The sequence below is a fragment of the Podarcis erhardii genome (assembly GCF_964252035.2).
Source record: "Podarcis erhardii genome assembly, chromosome: 14".
In the NCBI taxonomy this organism is placed as follows: Eukaryota; Metazoa; Chordata; class Lepidosauria; order Squamata; family Lacertidae; genus Podarcis; species Podarcis erhardii.
In genome coordinates, this window is record NC_138503.1 from 52,680,138 (window position 1) to 52,700,049 (window position 19,912).

A 19,912-nucleotide genomic window follows, 5' to 3' on the forward strand; every position below is an offset into this window, starting at 1 on the left:
CCAGAGTGTTGGTGTTGGGGGATGGAGTGAAAGAGATGCTTTGGTTTCTGAACCAGAGATGAAAGGTATTCATCAAAATAAAGAAATCATTCCCTCCTTGCATGGCAAAATCAAACAAGCGAATATCTGAGCAAGAGCGGCTTGGAAAACGGCTGGTTTTCTTTACACCGAAATCTGGCACACCTCTTTCTCGTGCCCTATGAAGTGATTCATGTGGGAGTAGTGCTTTGTGAAGATCTACGGATAAGGCTGTGGCAGCCGTCCAAAGACATTTGTGGCTCCCGGCAATCTATATTCCTTTAACATAATTATATCCTTGTGGAGGATAAATCTAGGAGAAGATGGGGGGGTAGGAATCCAGCATTGGGAGAAGCAGGGGGAGCGGGGAAGACAAAACTATATTGCCAGCAAAAGCAGAGGAGCTCCATTTCTCATGCCCCAGCTAATTGCTAACAGAGAAACTGCTGTAATGATAACCTGGAGCCTGCAGAAGTAGAGGGTGGAGCTTCCTTCTCCGTCCTTCAGAGGAACATGAAAATAGTAGCTATAGACTCAGTGCTGGATGAAAAGAAATGGGGACTGAGGCTTGCCTGGTCAGGAGCATCCGAGACTCTGAGATTTCAGGGCCCAAACCTGAGGCATAGGGGCACCTCTCTGGTGATGTCACAGGCCAGAGCTTCTTTGCGCTCCCTTCCCATCAATGAGATGCTTCTGGGCATCCCCCAAGCATCCTGAAAGCCAGAGGCCTCTCTCATCATGGTGAGCTTATCTCACCTTTGATAATCTGCTCCCCTTTCAGCACCACAAGGCAGAGCCCCACAACTGCTTCCGAACTGGCACTAGTGTGGCTTCAGCACTGAGAATAAAGCCTATTTCTCTCTCCTCCAACAATCACCTCAAAAGGCCTTTAGAAGTTCCCTCCCTCCCTCCAATGGTCTCTGAAGCTCGGCAGGTGCATCGTGCTCTTTGAGAAACTGTGCCCTTTAGACATTAGAGTGTGCATGTGGAATAGGGGGTGAGGCATAAGAAGCTAAATAAAATTTAAAAATCTCCGTCAAGACCTTTAAAGCAGCCTCAAAATCTAATCACGTTAACTGAGTTGGTGTTAGCTTTGCCTAAAGGAGCTTGGGGGGGTGGGGGCGGGTCAGAGGAAGTAATGCGGGGAAAATACATTGGATTTATCCCTGTCTGGTGAAAGTTAGTGACAGTAATTCTGTTGTGACCTTTAAATTGCCAACTTGGTTTTAAAAGGGGAGGGTGTATTTGTTTTGTTCTCTCTCTCTCTTTTTTACAAAATAAAAAAGTCACATACTTACTTAGGCCATGTCACATACTAAGCACTGAGGTCTGTTTGGAATCCCAAAAGCTTAGGTGGCTTTTCAAAAGAGTCAGGCAAGATCCTTGCCCGGCTGAGAACGAAATCATAGAATTGTAGAATCACTGAATTTCAGAGTTGGAAAGTATGCAAAGGGTCACCTAGTCCAACACAAAATGCACACACACAAAAAACCAAGAACAAGAAAAAACACAAATAACCCCTCACCCCAAATGCATTTTAAAAGCCATAGGATGTTAATCTGCTGAACACCTGGCCAAGAGAAATATTTCTGCCTAGTGCTAAAGACAGGCAATGAAGGTGCCAGGCAAGCCCCTCTGGGTAGAGCATTCCACAAGCGGAGCACCACCCATAGGCGCCGACTCCATGGGGCCTGAGGGGGCCCGAGCCCCCTCAAAAATTCGTTTGGGGGGCCCCCCCAATAATTTAAGAAAATTATTAGTTATATTATGCTTTGTAAAAGCACAAAATTATGTTGGTATTTTTTATTTTCCTTGTTTGACGATAGTTACCTTTTAAAATACATTCAGTAATGAGTTAAAACAAAGCCACTCCCGATCTAGAGAGGGGGTGGGGTTGCGGGCTCTCGACCCATCAACAATCTCGCGGGGATGGCGTCAGCCCCGCGAGAAGCGGGGATTCCCCCTAGCTCATTAATATTCACCGCCCACGGCGGCAGCCAATCGGCTGCCGCAAAGGGCGGGCCCTCACAGGTTCACTTAAGGTCAGGGCAGCCCGGGGCTCGCCCTTTTCGTTCCCCCAGCAGCAGCGGTTTGGAGGTCTTGGGCCCCCCCAATATTTTTTATAAGTCGGTATGGGCCCCCGCCCCCCCAATATTTTTTATAAGTCGGCGCCCCTGGCACCACCCATTCTTGCTTTGCCACCTTCCTGACCTTGTGTGGAGGAGGCACACTAAGATGGGCCTGAAATGATGATAGCAGGGGCCACGTTGGTTCATATGGGAATGTGTGATGGTGATGGTGAGATGCCGGATGCTAGAAACCGAGGGAGTTTCTGGGAATAACGTTTGAGTGTCTGAGAAGCTATGGAGGAGAGCTACTTCCAGAAAGTGCATGATGAAGAAAGCACAGTATTTGGGGACACTTCCTTGCAGTGGCTTACTGAAATGGTCCAGGAGAGGGTCCTTGGCTCTGGATCCAGACTATGGATCCTGAGGTTGCTGGTTTTCTTTATTGAAAAAACACATTCTTTTTCTTCATGCTATCCCTATCTGCATCTTGGACAATTACAAGCAGGGATATCCACATTATCTACACAGAAATTTTTCAAGTAAAGAGGAAGAAGCATTTTGATTCAGGATACTGGATTGAATTTTGTTTTTGTTGTTCATTTATTTAAAATATTTTTAATCCATCCCTTTGACCAAAGATTGACCTCCAAGGTGGTTGACAATACTACTGAAAACAATATGAAACACACACACAACTTAGGATACACTTAAAACAACATGATAGGCCCAATAAATCACAGCAGACAACCTTTATTCAGGTGACCTGGAAAGATTAAGTAAGTGGAAGCATTTCTGCCGGCAAGTGAAATACAAAAGTGGAAGACCCTGGTCCATGTAGCTGGGAATGGCGCTCACATACTGGGGGCTATCGCAAGGCTCTGTCCTTGCTACCCTCAGATGGTGAGGGCATCCCCAGCAGGCCCTAGGTGCAGTTCAGCATTCAAAACTCCCATTGTTCTGGGCACGTTTTGCGACAGGGGATTTCATTAACACAAGCAATTTCTGAGCTCTGGGCGCAGTACTGCACCTAACATTTCAGGTTAAAACTGCACAGTGGAGGGAAAGGAGGATCTTTTTCTGCCTCCCCACTTCCAGCCACACTCCAAAGACTGGAGAAGAGATCTTCTTAAGAATATTAGGCATGGAAAGTAGAGCTTTGTGTTGTTGTTTTTTGCAGTCTTCAGATGAGGACTAGACCACGTGAAAAATGAACATAAGATTTTAGCTGCAGTTCATTCATTTTCAGCTTTGTATTCTTGTTATAAAAAAGCACGCCTCAACATTCTGTTGTGGTGCCCATAACCTAGGTTCAAGGTGCCATTTAGCTCCTAGCTTTCATATCTCAGTTTCTAACACTGGTGCAGTTCAATGTGCTCTGTACCCATCGACCATTGGTGATGACTGCGCAAATCCTAGATGATAAGTGAATGGATTTTATCAGCTTCTAATGTCTGTTAAATCTGGACATTTGCAGTTCCTTTGGCTCCCCCAGAGAACGTGTCGGCTGAAGCTGTGAGTTCCACTCAGATCCTCTTGACCTGGGCGGCTGTCCCTGAACCTGAACAGAACGGGCTCATCCTTGGATACAAGGTAGATCTTCCCAAGCGCTGCTGAGTCTTTTCTGCCTTTGGATAAGCAACATGTTGTTTTTACTTGATTTTGTTGTTATCTATGTACTAGTAAGTATTGGGGTATTAAAGTCCTGGCATCTGAACTAAGTGCTGTAAGGTGTATCCCAGAGCTACAATCCCATACAGATCTCCTGTATTTTAGCTGAAAGGTTCCATTCTAGGGAATTTAGGGATTGTTACTAATGTCAGACTGAAACACAACGAACTGAAGAGAATCCTGTGGCACAGCATTTTCCGTGCTGCATCTGTTAAGCTATCAGCAGTGAGATCTGCCTACAGATACAAAAGAGCAAACTGAAAAGGTTCACTTCGCAGGACAGGTTATCAGTTTGAGTTACTCAGAAGACTGCAGTTTGAACACTGAATGCATACAATACAGCATACATGCGAGTTATTAAAGACTTTACCTTGTGTCTCGTGTACTGTCTAGCTAATACTTTTGATGCCCTACTAACATGCACCAATGACTAGGAGATGCTATGTTGATTGCTTGTTTATGGATGGCAACTACCATCTACCTGACAAGACTAACCCATTGCTGCGTGTTTGTTGGGGCTGGCAGGGCAGGTGTGTTTGTGTGTGAGAGAGAGAGATACCAATGTTCATTCTGTGTCTGTCTGGCTACAGAGAAACACTGCAGATTTGGGATTGTAGTCAGCAGAGGGATTTAACCCAGCAGAGAAGTCTTGCTGGGGACTCGAAGGACATGTTGTTTGTTTTTGGGGAGCTGCTCTGCTGAACAGCCTAGCATAGTCTATCCCCATGCAAGCACACTTCTGACTTTGCAACTAGAAAGTGGGGTCCACAACAAACACTGCTGAGTGGTGTGTTCTTGTTCAGCCAGCCATGCTCTCCTCATTCCTCCACTCCCTGTCTCTGGTTTTCCCTTCAACAGACACTCAGCACGGCAACACCACTCAGCATACCTCATGGACCTATTTTTGGTTTTTCCTCCTTCCAAGGTTATTTTTTTTGTGTGTGTGTGTGTAATGCTCTTTGATACTTCTGCAAATCTTGGTGTTCTCCCAAGCCTGCTGAAACCCATTGATTTGACTACATAGGAATTGGCAAGAGGTTTGCCATTAGTAGATAGGGTTGCAAACATATATCCCCAGTTCTCTCTTCTGACAAATAGCAAAGTTACTGGAAACCAGGCAGAGAGCCTTCTTTGTAGTTGCACCTACCCTCCCATCAGATGCCAAAGAGATGCACAACTATATGACTTTCCGTAGACATCTGCCTGTGGTAGGAAGCTTTTGATGTTTGCTGTTTTGTCCTGTGTTTTTCTATTTTGTTGGAAGCCACCGAGCGTAGCTGGGGCAACCCGGTCAGATGTGCAGGGTACAATAACATTGTTGTTGCCGTCCCTGTAAAATATTGTTCCTGGAATGCCTTGCTGCTTGTGGGGAGTGAGGTAATGCTCCCTATCCTTTTCATATCATTCCATATGTATTTATCATACTCTTCTTCCCCCCCCCCTTCAGATTTTGTTCAGGCCCAAAGATGTGGAAAGCAAATTAAGCAGCCAAGTCGTGAGAGGGAACCACAGCCTTTCCACCCTTCTAGCTGGTTTGCGGAAATATGTGCTTTATGAGATTCAGGTTCTGGCATTCACACGCATTGGGGACGGGGTCCCCAGCTCCCCTCCAGTCATCGAGAGAACTAAGGACGATGGTAAGTGTATGTGGATCGCTAGAACCTTCTAGCTTTTGGGGGGGGTGCATATCAGCAGCTAATCAGGTGGATTCCATTTTTAATCTCAAAGAACCGGATCCTCCCCTAATGTAAAGAGGCACAGTCCTATTAGTTTCTAGCTGAGAATCTGCTCCCAAAAATTGCAGTCTATTTCCCCCCCTCCTCCCAGTAATTGACAAAAAGATTGTTTCACTCTAAAACCTGATATTTTATAGCCAGCTCCAGCCTGAAGCAAATTTTTACAGCCCAATTATGAACTCCTACAGAAATCCAATCATAGTAATAAAAAAAAAGCTGTGGGATAATGGGACGTGATAAACAAACCTTGCTGTGATTGAATGTGAGCGCGATGTGGTGTTTCCTGTCCCAAGAGTGTGCCTAGACCAACCTTGAACAAAAGAATAATAAAATGACCTTTTGTGAAATTAGTGCATGAACATTGTATTGTTCTACTTGCCGACACTATCTGTAAGCCTGAGAATTCCCGTTTAGGGTTTGACATATTGAAAGGATGAGAGGCTTTCTGGGGTCTGATGCAAGGAATGTGTATTCATTAGCCACATGGATGTTCAGGGGACTCATGGCTCTAGGGCTCACCTTCACAGCTTCAGCAGACCAGTTGCCCACTTCTGCTAAGCCTGGATTATGGGGGGGGGTTGGCTAACTGGAGCAGGGGGTGGGGGAGAATTCAGGCTGGCAGAGGGGAAGCCCCAAGCATTTTTCTGTCAGCTCTTGTTGAATGTTTCTCCCCCTAAAATTTTAACAATATTTCTCTTTTTATCATCATCCATTGGCTTGCTTGCTATCCCATGAGCTTAGAGCAGCTTTGCAGCCGCATTTTCCCTCAGTTTTAATAATTCTGTCCCTAAGGAACCCACAATCTGAGAAAAATCAAATGGTTTGAGGAGAAAAGAGGTCAAATGAAAGAAATATAACATTGTAAATATATAACATTGTATATATAACATTGTGCCACACTGAATAACCAGCCCAAAAAGTCATTGAAAGGACAGCAGTTTTTAAAGAAGGCAGCCAGCAGCTCAATGCCTGCTTGTTGTGTGGTTGGGCCCAGGCTACCCGAAAGATCGTTTCCCACTCTATGAACCTGCCTGGCTGCCAGGATCCTTGGGTGAGCACTTTCTCTTGGTCCCAGCTGGTGGTGACATGAGGGAAATAGCCTTTTCTGCCCCCATATTGTGGGATTGCCTCCCAAGAGAGGCTAAATGGATCCCCTCCCAGTTATCCTTCTGCCAGCAGGCTAAAACCTTCCTGTTCAGAGAGGCCTTTGGAAACTAAGGAGGAGACGATGCTGTTCATTGGGCTGCTGTCAGAACCGATTGTTTCAAGGCTGGTTCTAAATTGTGTTTTAATATATTTTGATGATTGTCCCCCCCCCCGCCCCCTGGTTTATTTTTATTACTTTGTATTTTATTACTTTGTATTTAACTGTTGGAAGCTGCCCAGCTTGGAAGAAGAGCAACATAAAGATGATGAGGATGATATTAAAGAGGTGCTGCAGAGAATAGTCTGAGCTGGCTGGAGAGCAGAGTTATGAGCAGTGCTTTTTTCCCCCCTAAAAAAAAAATGTTTAGGGGTACTCTCATTTTCCTACTCATATTGAAATGCTGCCCCTCAATGAGGTCAACCTTAGATTCACAAAATGTTTAGGGGTATGCTTACCCCTGTGTACCCCCAGAAAAAAGCATTAGTTGTGAGCATTTTAAACATGCGCTATACAGTATACCATTAGATTTCGGAAGGGGCTTTTTACGTCACATGAAAGCTCAGATGTAATGTGGAAATCAACAGTTAGGGATGCATCAGGGAAATGGAATCACCTGCCATGTGAACACAGCCCAAGTTAGGGCAGGTTGTTCTTTACAGAAGCTAATACCTCTTAGAGTTATGGGCTGGCCGCGGGAGGGGGATAAAGCATGATAATGTCATATATACCATTCTCTGGCTACAAATCCATTGCATAAACAAATACATGCCCGAACTGCCATGTAACAAGCATCTTGTCCTCTTCCTTCCTGCATTACCTGTTGTCAAATGCTGCTATTTGTTCTTCCATCCCCACACTCCTGACATAAGCCTGCTTGATTCCTTCCTGATCAATTTAATTAAAAGCATCATAGGGTGGAGCCGAGGTGGGATTTCAGCTTAAGGGGGTGAACATCAGTACCTCTGGATTTGCAAATTATCATTAGCTCCCCCTGGTGACCTTGATAAAGGTAATTCAGCGGCTGGCCTGCTGTCTGTGGCAATGCACAACTTCTCCCCCTCTGATGCTTATGGCCAAACAGAGGTTCCCAGATGCCTAGGTGAAATTGGAAGGCAAATTGAGAGTTAGCTACATGGTTGGAGAATATGATTCAGCTTTGGCAACTGTGTAACGACTTAAGAAACCTGCTTAACCTCTCAAGGAAAAATTCAGTATATGAAGCAATATGCTATAACCAGAGCTATGAAATGCCTTTCAGAATCTGATTGGCATACAGACGTCCCATTATATAGGCTCCAGCATGATTGTCCCCTCTGAGGTCAACCCTAGTTTATCAAAACATCATCATAAATATATTTACTAATGCAATAAAACATATGAAGTCGGTAGCTGCAATATAACAAGAATTGATGGCTAAGTTGACCTCGAAAGACAGTAAGCTTTTTATGTTGCATGGGGTTTTTTAAGTCTCTTCTGGTCTAAGACCAGTTTTGCACAAGTCCAAAGCTTTCTCACTTGCCTTAGCTTATCAAGACTCTTGATCCAAAGGCACCAGTTTAGATCCTTTCTCCCTGAGATTCCATACCACGTCATAACAAAGGCTAGCAGAGAGACCCATCCTTGGTAGAGCTTTTTCCTAGGAAATCCTGCAGTGTTAGTAACCTCTTGCAATCAAAACCATGTTTAAGCTGCTTGTTAAGTCAAAGGTAGATTAGGCAGATAATATCCCTTTTTGACCAGGATGTGCAGCTAAGAATTGCACCTGGGGCCTCTTGCACAAAAAAGAAATTGGGATAAGTTCGTACCTGCCAGGCCCTATCTAATGGCCGTTCTCTTGGTCTTTTTAGCCCCAGGCTCTCCAGTGCGGATGGTGTTCCCCGAGGTGAAGCTGACCTCTGTCCGGATTGTATGGCAGCCCCCTGAAGAACCCAATGGGATTATTCTTGGTAAGCAAGAGCAAGAGCTGTGTCAAGGGGTGGGGGACCAAAAGAGGCAGCCATAGAAGTAGTCTGTCAGCGTATGTTTCTGAATCACTTGAAGGTGTGCATATATACCAGGAATTATGGAAGCCTGGAAAATGCAGTGGTTCACGTGGTCCCCCCTCCTGTGGCCTACTCTGCCTTCAACCCATCAAACTAGCTTGTTGTGAATTCTGAGGTTTGGATGCACTCATTCTAAAGCCAGGCCAGGGGTCTTAATTCTGTAACTAGGGGCAGAAAGCAAGAAATAGCACAGTGAGGAACTCATAGATGGCATGCATGCTACTGTCTGGGGATCGCAAGTGCCCCTTACCCTCTGGAACTAGCATGCCAAGCAGGCCGTACCCCCCACCCCACTGCCCACAGTGGGGCAGAGAGCTTATCAGAGATGTTCTGCTCAGAGTGTGGACTCTGGGATGCCTTCATGAGATCTTGTGGGTACTCAGATGTTTAGATCTCACGAGAGCATCCAGAACCCACATGCTGAGTGGGACTTGCCCAGTAAGCAAGGCAGAAAGCTTCAAAGTTCTTTCTGCGCTGGGAAAACCTAGAGCAAAAAGAGCTTTTAAGCTCTCCGTCTTGCGTTCATTTAATTGGCGCAATTTCAACCAGCTGGCTTTCAGCGGTGCAAGTTTGAAATCACACAAGTTAATTGCACATAAGATACAATCGTGCTGCAATGACAATTTTCATGCTGTGAAATTTCTTCTGCTCTCACAGAGCTCTGTGTGGGAGCGAGGCTCTTCTCAGTTCCCTTCTCAGCATTCCTCCACCACACCAAATACCTCTGGAATGATGCAGGGTGTAGGGCACAAATCTTCTGCTCTTGCCATAGGCAGTAGAAAGACTACATTTTGAGGATAAAATTGCAGGTCTCCATGTTGAGTCAAATGCTGCTGCTGTTACAGAGCCAGATGAGGTGTCTGACGCAGCAACTTGCCTGATTTTGTGGGATCTCTGTTGATGAGGTCTGAAATGTAGACTTCCTTGACTCCTAGCCATTATGACTAATTCGAGCTAGTAACCAAGGGAGGTGGGGTGGCCAGATGAGTCTGTGATGTGGTGAATGTATCTTTACGTGGTGGTGGGACTACCTGGCACCTTGAAGGGAGTCAGTAGTGCAACCAGTTTTAATGAAGTCATCCCAATCCAGACCCTGAAGTACTTGACAACTGGTACCCCGTCACAAATACTCCCTTCAAGGGAAGGGAAGTGCTTGAGAGCTTGGTAGCAGTCCAGCTCTAATCGCTTTTGGAGGAAACTGATGATTTGACCTGTTTCAGTCTGGGTTCAAGCCTGGTTTTGGGACAGAGTCATTTCTGCTTGCCCTGATGCATGAGCTTCTTCAAGGAATTGTGACATTGTTGGTCTTGCTTGATCTTGGTTCACCACTACAGTATTTTCCTTCCTGGAAATACACATAATTTTGCCCCTACTCTCATGGAAGCTTCTCACACCAGCTTTAAAAGGTTGCTGAAATTGCAGCTTTAGTATCTTGTGGTTCACCCCTGATACATATTGCACACAATTAACCAATGGACAACATTTGAAAAATGAAAGCTTAAGTCTTTCTGATTAATGTTAAGTCAATAATGCCAGGTACCTCCAAGCAATGCAATTATTTTGCTGTTTGTTTGCTTGCTTGCTTGCCTGTTTAGCAATGCCTGATAAGAGCTGTCTGAGTTCCTCCCTGGGAAATCTAGCAAACCTATTTGTTGTTTGGCATTTTTTGGCTGCCCCATAGTGATATATGATAAGGCAATTGCACTTGTCTGACTTTGCCACTAAGGCTGCCCCCTTAAATGGTGAGCTACTTTATGCTTTGTGTCAAATAAAATATGGAACCACTCATTGCGAACAACAATGTTTCCTCATATGGTGTGTTGCAGCCCCAAATTCTCCCTTGATTATAACAAGGCCCATAAGGTAGTTGGAAGCATCATTAGATATGATCTAAAAGCAGCTCTTTCAGAAACTTTTGGAAAGAAGGAAGGATTCATCACAGGCAGAATCCTGTTGGGTACTCCTGACATTCAAGTTGCTTATTTTATTTTCAAGGGACCTCTGTGCCTTGTGTGCTTATTACCAAATTAAGCCCAGGTACTGAGACACAGGATTCGTGTATAAGGAGGAATTCCACCTACTGAAACAATTTGTTCGAAAAACAACTCATAAATACTTCTCTTTTGTTCTGTGTCCCTGTTGCACTGCTGAGCAGCTCTGGATGGGGTTTGTGAGGTTGTGAGGTTCTGTTGCGGTGAGATCTTGAGCTATTCTCAAAGCGTGAAATTCTTCACTGGTGAGAAGGAATTCTTAGTTAAGTGTGAAACTCAAAAATCCACAGCTTCATTCTCTGGCCAGTGATGAAAGAAAAACAAGCTTGCCCATGGAGTTTCAATGTGAAGGCCAAGGGCAGGTAGCCAGCTTGGTGTCTTCCAGGTTTTGTTAGACTCCCAACTCCCATCAGCCCCATCCAGCATGGCCAATTGACACAGGGGATTGTGGGAGTTGTAGTCCCCCCCATCTTGAGGGCACCACATTGGTTACCCTTGGCATATGAAACATTGTTGTTCTTTGGGGCAGCTTTTGTGGTTCTTCAAATTAGGCACATCAAATGGAAAGATTGTTCACTGCATTCATTTGTTGGCATTGCGGAATCCAACATGACTGTGTTAAAAGAGCCATGGTGGTTCAAGGTCAATACAACAGAAGGGTAAAACGTGCCTTTGCTTGCCATATCTGGGCGCTCTGGTGTCCGACTACTAGTACTTTAATGTTGCTTTCACATGAAGAAATATAAGATGTGAGAAGATTTTCCCCAACATGTTCCTTGTGTTTCCCTGGTTTGCTTCACCCTGAGTTTGCTCCTCCTGAATGTCAACTTAACCATTACATTTCTAATATTTTCTTCTGCCCTCGGAACTTGTCCAGTTTCCAGAAGAGGAGTTATAGCTTGGGGGTAGAGCACAATGCTTTGCATACAAGAGATCCTAGGTTCAGTCCTAGCATCTCCTAGCATCAGATCCTAGCATCTCCAGGTGGCACAGTGAAAGTCATCTCTGAAATCCTGAAGACTTGCTAACAGACAGAGGAAGTAGACAGTTTGACTTGATATAGGCTCCCTAGGTTTTTACATAACTTCAGTTTCTTCATTTCACTAGTATCCATTTTTCTACATTGCATCACCAATAAAGCACTGCAAAATTACACTATTTTAAGTGGTTATATGTGATCACATCAATATTCTTTTTTCTCCTTTGTTTTTATGATGATGACACGCTCTCTCCCACTCTTGATACAAATGTGCATGTAGCTTAGGTGTTTGGGATTTGGTGGAGTTTGACTGTTGTTCATTTTACAATTGTGCCGCTGATTCTGTTCTTCTGCAGAAAAAGATTCCTGCTTCAGTCATGCACATGATCACCTCAAAGCAGTGGTTCTTTTTTTATCAGAGTTATATCAATCTGCATATCTGCATTTGTCATGCAGAGGAGGGAAAATATATGAATGAGCTGAAAACTGTGAATGAACAGAGTTCTGTACAGAACTGAGAAACTAAAAAATGAATGCTTTCTGATGTTCCACTTTGGAACCAAGGCCAAGTAATTTTGAACTCAGGGGAGAAAATAGGATGGAAAGATGTTCTGATACATCAGCAAGAAATATACTGAAGACTTGTCTGTGCTGTACAATTAAATGGATTGACTGTCATGTCTTCTCTCCAAGTAAATCATGAAGGAGCTAAAGATCTTCCAGTAGAGAATTCTCAGAACACTGGGAGAGAAGCAGAGACAGCAATGCAGGTGTAAAACCAGTAATAATAAATAATAATAATAATAATAAATTTTATTTGTATCCTGCCCTCCCCGGCCGAAGCCGGGCTCAGAGTGGCTAACATCATATAAATAAGACAATATGCATAATACAATATACAATATGCAAATAAAATAACATTCAACATTCATTAAAATAATATAGAATAATATTAAATATCAGCATTTCAAAATTAAACAGAAATCCACTCAACAATTACAATAAGTAATTTCTAAACTCCAATCAATAAAACAACAGCAAACCACAGTGCACAACATAATACAATACAAAATAAGAAGCAGAGACTGGAGCGTGGGGCAAGGCAGGTGGAAGGAGGCCTTGCCTGATGGAGTCTCCCCCCTCACAGTTCTTCCTCCAGGCACAGCTTCCTTATGAGGAGACCCAGGGCCGGAGGTGGGGCAAGGCAGGTGGAAGGAGGCCTTGCCTGATGGAGTCTCTCCCCTTGCAGTTCTTCCTCCAGGAACAGCTTCCTTATGAGGAGACCCAGGGCCGGAGGTGGGGCAAGGCAGGTGGAAGGAGGCCTTGCCTGATGAAGTCTCTCCCCTCCTGTTTTGTATCGTGGATCCACGTTACATTCTGAACATCAGTGCTTTTTTTTTCTATTTTTTTTTTTTATAATAATTTTTATTAATTTTACAACATAAACAAAAAACAAACAAACATAATGCGACTTCCCCAAACCTCCCCTTCACTGCATCCAAATTTCAAAATTTTTAGCAATTCTTCATCCCATTTTTATATTTAATTCTCTTTAAAAAGAGTTTCTGCTTTATAAATTTCGATTTTTAGCTGTAATTCTTTGTGTCCAATCCCCTGACATCTTAACATTCCGAAATTTTACAACAATTTTTAAGATAGATTTTAAATTTTTTCCAGTCCTCCTCCACTGTCTCTTTCCTCTGGTCACGGATTCTGCCGGTCATCTCTGCCAGTCCCATAAATTCAGTCACCTTGGTCTGCCATTCTTCCAGAGTAGGTAATTCTTCAGTCTTCCAATACTTCGCCAAAAGGATTCTTGCTGCTGTTGTTGCGTACATAAAAAAGGTCCTATCTTTCTTTGGTACCAATTGGCCGACCATGCCCAGGAGAAAAGCCTCCGGTTTCTTTACAAATGTCCACTTAAGGATTTTCTTAATTTCATTATAGATCATTTCCCAGTAGGCCTTAATCTTTGGGCAGGTCCGCCAAAGGTGATAAAAGGTTCCTTCACATTCATTACACTTCCAGCAATTGTTATTGGGCAAATGATATATCTTTGCAAGCTTGACTGGGGTCATGTACCACCTATAGATCATTTTCATTATGTTCTCTTTCAGGGCACTACATGCCGTAAATTTAATACCTGTGGTCCATAACTGCTCCCAGTCAGCAAACATAATATCATGACCAATATCTTGTGCCCACTTAATCATGGCTGATTTAACCGTTTCATCTTGTGTGTTCCATTTTAGCAGCAGATTATACATTCTAGACAAATTCTTAGTATTGGGTTCTAGCAATTCTGTTTCTAACTTTGACCTCTCCTTCTGAAATCCTAATTTTCTGTCCTGCTTAAAAGTTTCATTAATCTGGTAGTAATGTAACCAATCTCGGACTTTAGGTTTCAATTTCTCAAAACTCTGTAGTTTCAACTTTTCACCATCATATTCTATAATTTCACAATATTTTGGCCAGTCTGTATCCATGTTCAATCTTTTTACCGCCTTAGCTTCCATTGGTGACAGCCACCTGGGGGTTTTACTTTCAAACAAATCTTTATATCGATTCCATACATTATACAATGCTTTCCTAATAATATGATTTTTAAAATTTCTATGTACCTTTACCTTGTCATACCATAAATATGCATGCCAACCAAAACTATTATCATAACCTTCCAAGTCCAGAATGTCTGTATTCTCAAGAAGTAGCCATGGTTTCAGCCAGCAAAAAGCTGCTGCTTCATAATAAAGTTTTAAGTCCGGCAGGGCAAAGCCCCCTCTATCCTTTGCATCAGTCAAGTGCTTTTTTTTTCTAAAAAAAAATGTTTAGAGCTACTCTCATTTTCCTACTCATATTGAAATACTGCCCCTCAATGAGGCCAAACTAGGGGTATGTGTACCTTTGTGTCCCCCTAGAAAAAACAACACTGCTTAACATAATTTGAGTTCCAACAGATGTGGAGGTAGCTGAAGTGTCCCATGATTACTACATCTCCTCTTTTTGAATGTTTGGTAATCTGCTATAGGAAGGCATTGTCTAAGTCCCCATTCTGGCTTGGTAGTCTATAGCAAATACCCGCACTAAGGTCGTGGTTGTTTCCCTCTTCTATCATTTTTATCCATATACTCTCAATCTGCCTTCCATGCTCCAGGTCATAGATCTCTTCACAAGTGTAAACATCCTTTACATATCCCACTGCTGTTTCTTGTTTGGTCTTTTGAGAAGTTATACTCCTCAATTTCTACATTCCAGTCATGATTCTCATGCCACCAAGTTTCAGCAATGCCTATTAAGTCATTTTCCCCATCCTGTATTCAAAGCTCAAATTCATCTTGTTTGTTTCCCATACTCTGTGCATTAGTACAGAGAGAACTAAAACCAAGAGTCATTCCCTGTACCTACTTCCTTCTTGTGGTTTCCTGCCTTTAGCAGGTTTCTGGATCACTGCTTCAGTTTCCTATGCATCAATGAAGCTATTATACCCCGCACCAGGTGTTCCCCTGACATCTGTTATATTTTCTCTCCCCCCCCCTTTCCCCCCACCCTTTCAGGTTTTAGCTAAAAGCTCTCCTGATCAGGTTCATGATATGTAATTGCTTGTGGTTGGCTTATAAACCTTGGTTCATTTTAACTATGGCCTGATATTACATGTAGATGCTGTCACAGATGCTGTCTCAGATGCTCATCAAGATACAAAGTCACAAGGCAAGCAGATTTGGGAAACAAATCAAACTTTGGAGAAACAAGCCATTGTTTGTTTGATTGCCTGTCAGACAACTCATGTTTAACATGTGGTTTATGAAATAAACTATGACTTAAACCAGCTGTGGCTAACCAATGCCCTGGACATTTGATCTGCCCCCTCAAAGACCACACTGATTTTGCAGCTGCTGCAGCAATAAATAAATAACTGTAGACACAGCAGCGGGGTATGGCCTCTGCCCAGCCTAACAGTTTAATGGGGGTACATATTGCCTCCTCCCCAGAGACCAGGTCAATCACTTGATGAGTCAGGAAGGGATGATAACCCCCTCCAGCTCAGCTGTTCTGTATGGAAAAGCTGAGAGAAGACTCTGTGCCTCTGAAAGCTTAAGCAGGCCTCTTTAAGATGCTCTTGCCTCCAAAAATAACTTTTAATTCAATCTGTTTGCATTGGTCTTGCTGCTGTCATCTTGTAGCCCTGTGAGGATACAAAGGGCTTGGCAATGAATGTTTTTTAATAACTTAGATCAAGTCGGCCTTTTGGAGATCGGCAGTATGAAAAACCAGGAGGCTCCTAGAGAGAAAAGTTTAAATATTTCACAGTGCCTTCTGGTGAACTCCAACTCTTATTTCCGAGACTGTGAAAGAGGTGCCATGTTCCTTGTATTTTTGATGGAGACCTCTTTTGGACCTCTCCCTCTCCCCACTTTAGGCATAGCATCGCCTTGCTACTTCTGGAAATACAGATGTAGTTCAAAACGTCAGCTGCAGAACTGGACACAGTCCAAGTTAGAAAATGGGTGTTTTGATCTCATGCTGAATTCATGCCCACCTCCAGCCTTTGAAATGCTAAATGTTAAAAATCCACACTGGAGCAACTTTAACCTTTCAGTATTATGCAGGGTGTTTCCCCCTTCTCTCCTTGAGTGCTGCAACAAATTAATAAATGTCTGCATTTTCAGGTATGCATTGCAGCTTCTAGAGGCTGCCAGTGCTGGTTCTAAAGGGCTTTGTATGGTGATGATGAGCATAAAAGCAGCATTAGTATTCCTAGTACAAAGCCACACTCCTGCCTGTTTGCTTTGGGGAAAGAAGCAGGTGCCTTGGAGTGACCTAACATTTAACAGATACATTCAACTGTTGCCTTTTATTTGGTTCAGAAAGCTCCAGCATGCCAAAGTCACTTGCTTTGTACAACAGTCATTAGAAGACCACCTTTGGCACACTTTGTAAAATTCAGGCTTTAAAGAAGGACTCTCAGTAACCTGAAAGAGGCAAGTGTCAGGTTTATATGGGGAGTCACACCCAAACGAAAGTGGCAGGTGTTTGTATAACATGTAATAAATTTGCAGGTGTTTGTACAACATGTAATAAATTTGCAGAGCATGCAATCATAAAATGTGGCGAGCAAAGCTGAGTTATTTTTAAAAAACAAAAACAACTTTCAGTTTTGGCTGCAGTCCTATGTGCATTTACCTGGGAGTAAGTACCACTGCATGTGATGGGGTGTACTTCTCGGCAGGATTTTCTTTGCTAGACAAAATAATGGACGACAGGTCTATTAGCAGCTCTTAGCTCTTCAGAGGCAGTTTTCCCTCGAGTAGCTTATGCTGGAGACAAACAAGAGGTCACTTGGTTGCCCTTGCACCTTCTGCACTTTCCAGAGGCATTGCTGGAATGAGGACGCTGGGATGTTCAGTTCCAGAGAGTGCTTCTTTGGATCTTATTTATACTGCCACCCTTGGTAGCACAGCCTTTGGGTGTTGCTCACTATTCCTCTTGTCAGTATCTCCTTGATGTGCCCTCTCACCACCTTTGATTTTATGGTGTATTATTGCACCGGCCAGTCACCCTATGTAATCTGCCAGTCAAAAATCCCTTTAAGTTTGATTGTTAAGTGCCCTGCAGTATCTGAATGACTGTCCACTCCGGTCAATCACTGGGGAGGGAGCAGTTTGGGTGAAAGCTTTGCTTATTAAAAATATATCCAGTCTCCATTCCGTTCCAAATGCCAGTCATCTCTGTCTCTGCCACTGCTACTTTTCCTGCCATGAGTGAAGTTTGTTGGGGCATTGTGTGAGCAGGCAAAGATGACAATGGAGGGTATGATGGGTGCTTGGGGTGCCTGCAAATGTTTGGCACACACTTGTTTGGATTGCTGAGCTAATTCCCAATTTTGTGTGGTGGGAGAAAAACTCATTCCAAGTCAACTTGACTTGAGTCTCTGGGGAGCTTGCCATCACTACAAAAGCCCCCTTTTTTTCTTCCTATACACAGGGCCATCTTTACCTGGGGGTGAAAAGGGTGCGGGGCACCCGGGCACCAAATTCTGGGGGGCACTAGGTGCCTGCCGCTGAAGCCGCCTAAGCTCTTAACTATCTACCTGTTATGAAATAATAAATAATTTTGACCAAGATAGAAAAACAAAATACATATACAGTGGTACCTCGGGTTACATACGTTTCAGGTTACATACACTTCAAGTTACAGACTCTGCTAACCCAGAAATAGTGCTTCAGGTTAAGAACTTTGCTTCAGGATGAGAACAGAAATTGTGCTCCGGCGGCGTGGTGGCAGCAGGAGGCCCCATTAGCTAAAGTGGTGCTTCAGGTTAAGAACAGTTTCAGGTTGAGTATGGACCTCCGGAATGAATTAAGTACTTAACCTGAGGTACCACTGTATATCTAGGTATTACTGAAATGCATTCCTACTGTTTCACTAAAGGACTTTTGACTTTGTGCGCTCATTTATCAAAAACCCACCGCACCAGTGGTGGCGCTTGTCATTCACAACAGCACTTTTTAATTTCATCACTTACAGTGCTGGGGCGCTGGGTGGATCTTTGCACCCTGGCGGCACATATGCTAAAGATGGCCCTGTCCATATACATAAAAATGTAAGCCTCCATCAGAGGATTTGCATAAAGGCAGGGCAAGAGGGAGAAAAAGAAAAGGCGGGTTTTAAAATTGTGGTTTTAAACAGCATCAGAAGTTTGAATAAAGAAGGGGTGGAGGGACACAGAGGAGCTGTGAAGTGATGGGGATTCAGGTGAAGTATAAAAGGAGGGGTAAGGGTTGGCAAGGAGGGTAGGAAGTTTGGTGGGGGTAGGCAGTCATGGCAAGTAATAGGAGCGGGGGGCGGGCAGCCCCTAGTACTACATAAATGTGAAGTCTGTACTTGGAGCAGAGCATGGATTGAAAAATCAGCTCAAAACAATGGTTGTGCGAAGCAGTCTCCAGACATGGCAATAATGCAGAAGTGAGATCATTCCATGGGAAAATTCTGCAACAAAAAAGAAGCAAAGACTAGGGAAACTGCTTGGGTGAAATCAAATGAGAGAAATCGATAGAGGTAAATGGAAAGTGTTCAAAGAGAAATTAATGTATGCCCTGGGGCTACAGAAGCAACGTAGCAATAAATGCAGCAAGCATTTTAAAGGCCATTAAGACATGAGGAGTAGAAACTCAGTATAAAACAGAATTCAAAAGATTGCTGAACGTAGTAAAGAACATCACAATAAAAAAATAGAGGAATAGACTCAGCATAGAATGGAGCCTGGATATGTTATGAGGTTACAACAGCAATACTTTTTCAAGGCATAGAAAGACTCTAATGTTTGGGGAAATAAATGATAATGATGAAAAACTGCCTGGCAAGGAAAGCCCTAGAAATACTTATGCAAGAATTTAGATACTTCCAGTTCTGCTGATTCATATGGGCAGCATCCAGAATTCCAGCTCACTTCTCTCCCTGCCCCAATCTCTTCCTGCTGCCACATTTTCCCTTCCATGCCCTGGAGGTGAGCAGGTGAAGGAAGAGGACAATGGTGGCTGTTATATTTTTACAATTTTGGGAGCGGGGAAGGAATGCATAAGAGCAAACCTAGAGAACCAGCCAAACCAGAGCAAACCTTAGGATGGAGAATAATAAGCCAAGGGGTACTGTGTGAGAGGGAGAGTTTTGGCTGATTCTGGTGGCTGGAGAAACACAGACATGCTTGCTCTGTGCTGAACCGAAAGTGGTGACTTGGAGCATCCCTGGAAAGGCAAATATGTTTGGTTTTTAATGCTGTGAGCCCCCTCCATCCTGTGCTCAGGTTGTATGTATGTGTAAACAAAACCATATACAGTGGTACCTCGGGTTACAGATGCTTCGGGTTACACTCTCCACTAACCCAGAAATATTACCTCGGGTTAAGAACTTTGCTTCAGGATGAGAACACAAATCGTGCTCCGGTGGCGCAGCAGCAGCAGGAGGCCCCATTAGCTAAAGTGGTGCTTCAGGTTAAGAACAGTTTCAGGTTAAGAACGGACCTCCGGAACGAATTAAGTACTTAACCCGAGGTACCACTGTATCCTAAAGATACCATAGCCTCCATTGACCTTCATTTCAAGGAAAACAAACCCCGGGAAAGGGCAGGCACCCCTGAAGTCTTTTGCCACTCGGAGTTTGGAGTGGCGTGCGACAATATTGTGAGTTTGGCCACATAGAACTTGGCCACACACTGAATCCTTTTACGTGAGATCAGGGACATCTTCCATTGACTGGTGACAACAA

General features: G+C 43.7%; 1 protein-coding gene and 1 long non-coding RNA gene across 8 annotated transcripts in view; one reads left to right on the top strand and one right to left on the bottom strand.

Annotated features, from left to right (window-relative positions):
* Positions 1–19,912, top strand: part of SDK1 (sidekick cell adhesion molecule 1) — a 595,311-nt gene that overhangs the window by 484,650 nt on the left and 90,749 nt on the right. For all 6 annotated transcript variants that reach the window (XM_081839463.1, XM_081839466.1, XM_081839467.1 and 3 more), the window contains exons 26-28: positions 3,562–3,677; positions 5,203–5,392; positions 8,486–8,584. In XM_081839463.1, the coding sequence (XP_081695589.1) occupies positions 3,562–3,677; positions 5,203–5,392; positions 8,486–8,584 (405 nt within the window). The remainder of the gene's footprint in view (positions 1–3,561; positions 3,678–5,202; positions 5,393–8,485; positions 8,585–19,912) is intronic.
* Positions 3,705–8,546, bottom strand: LOC309329394. 2 transcript variants are annotated; one of them, XR_014151121.1, is made up of 4 exons: positions 8,444–8,546; positions 7,599–7,733; positions 5,738–5,801; positions 3,705–3,991 (listed from the first exon to the last, which is right to left on the bottom strand). It is a non-coding gene; the product is annotated as an uncharacterized lncRNA (long non-coding RNA). The 2 variants fall into 2 exon arrangements; XR_014151122.1 differs by lacking the exon at positions 3,705–3,991 and adding an exon at positions 5,404–5,497.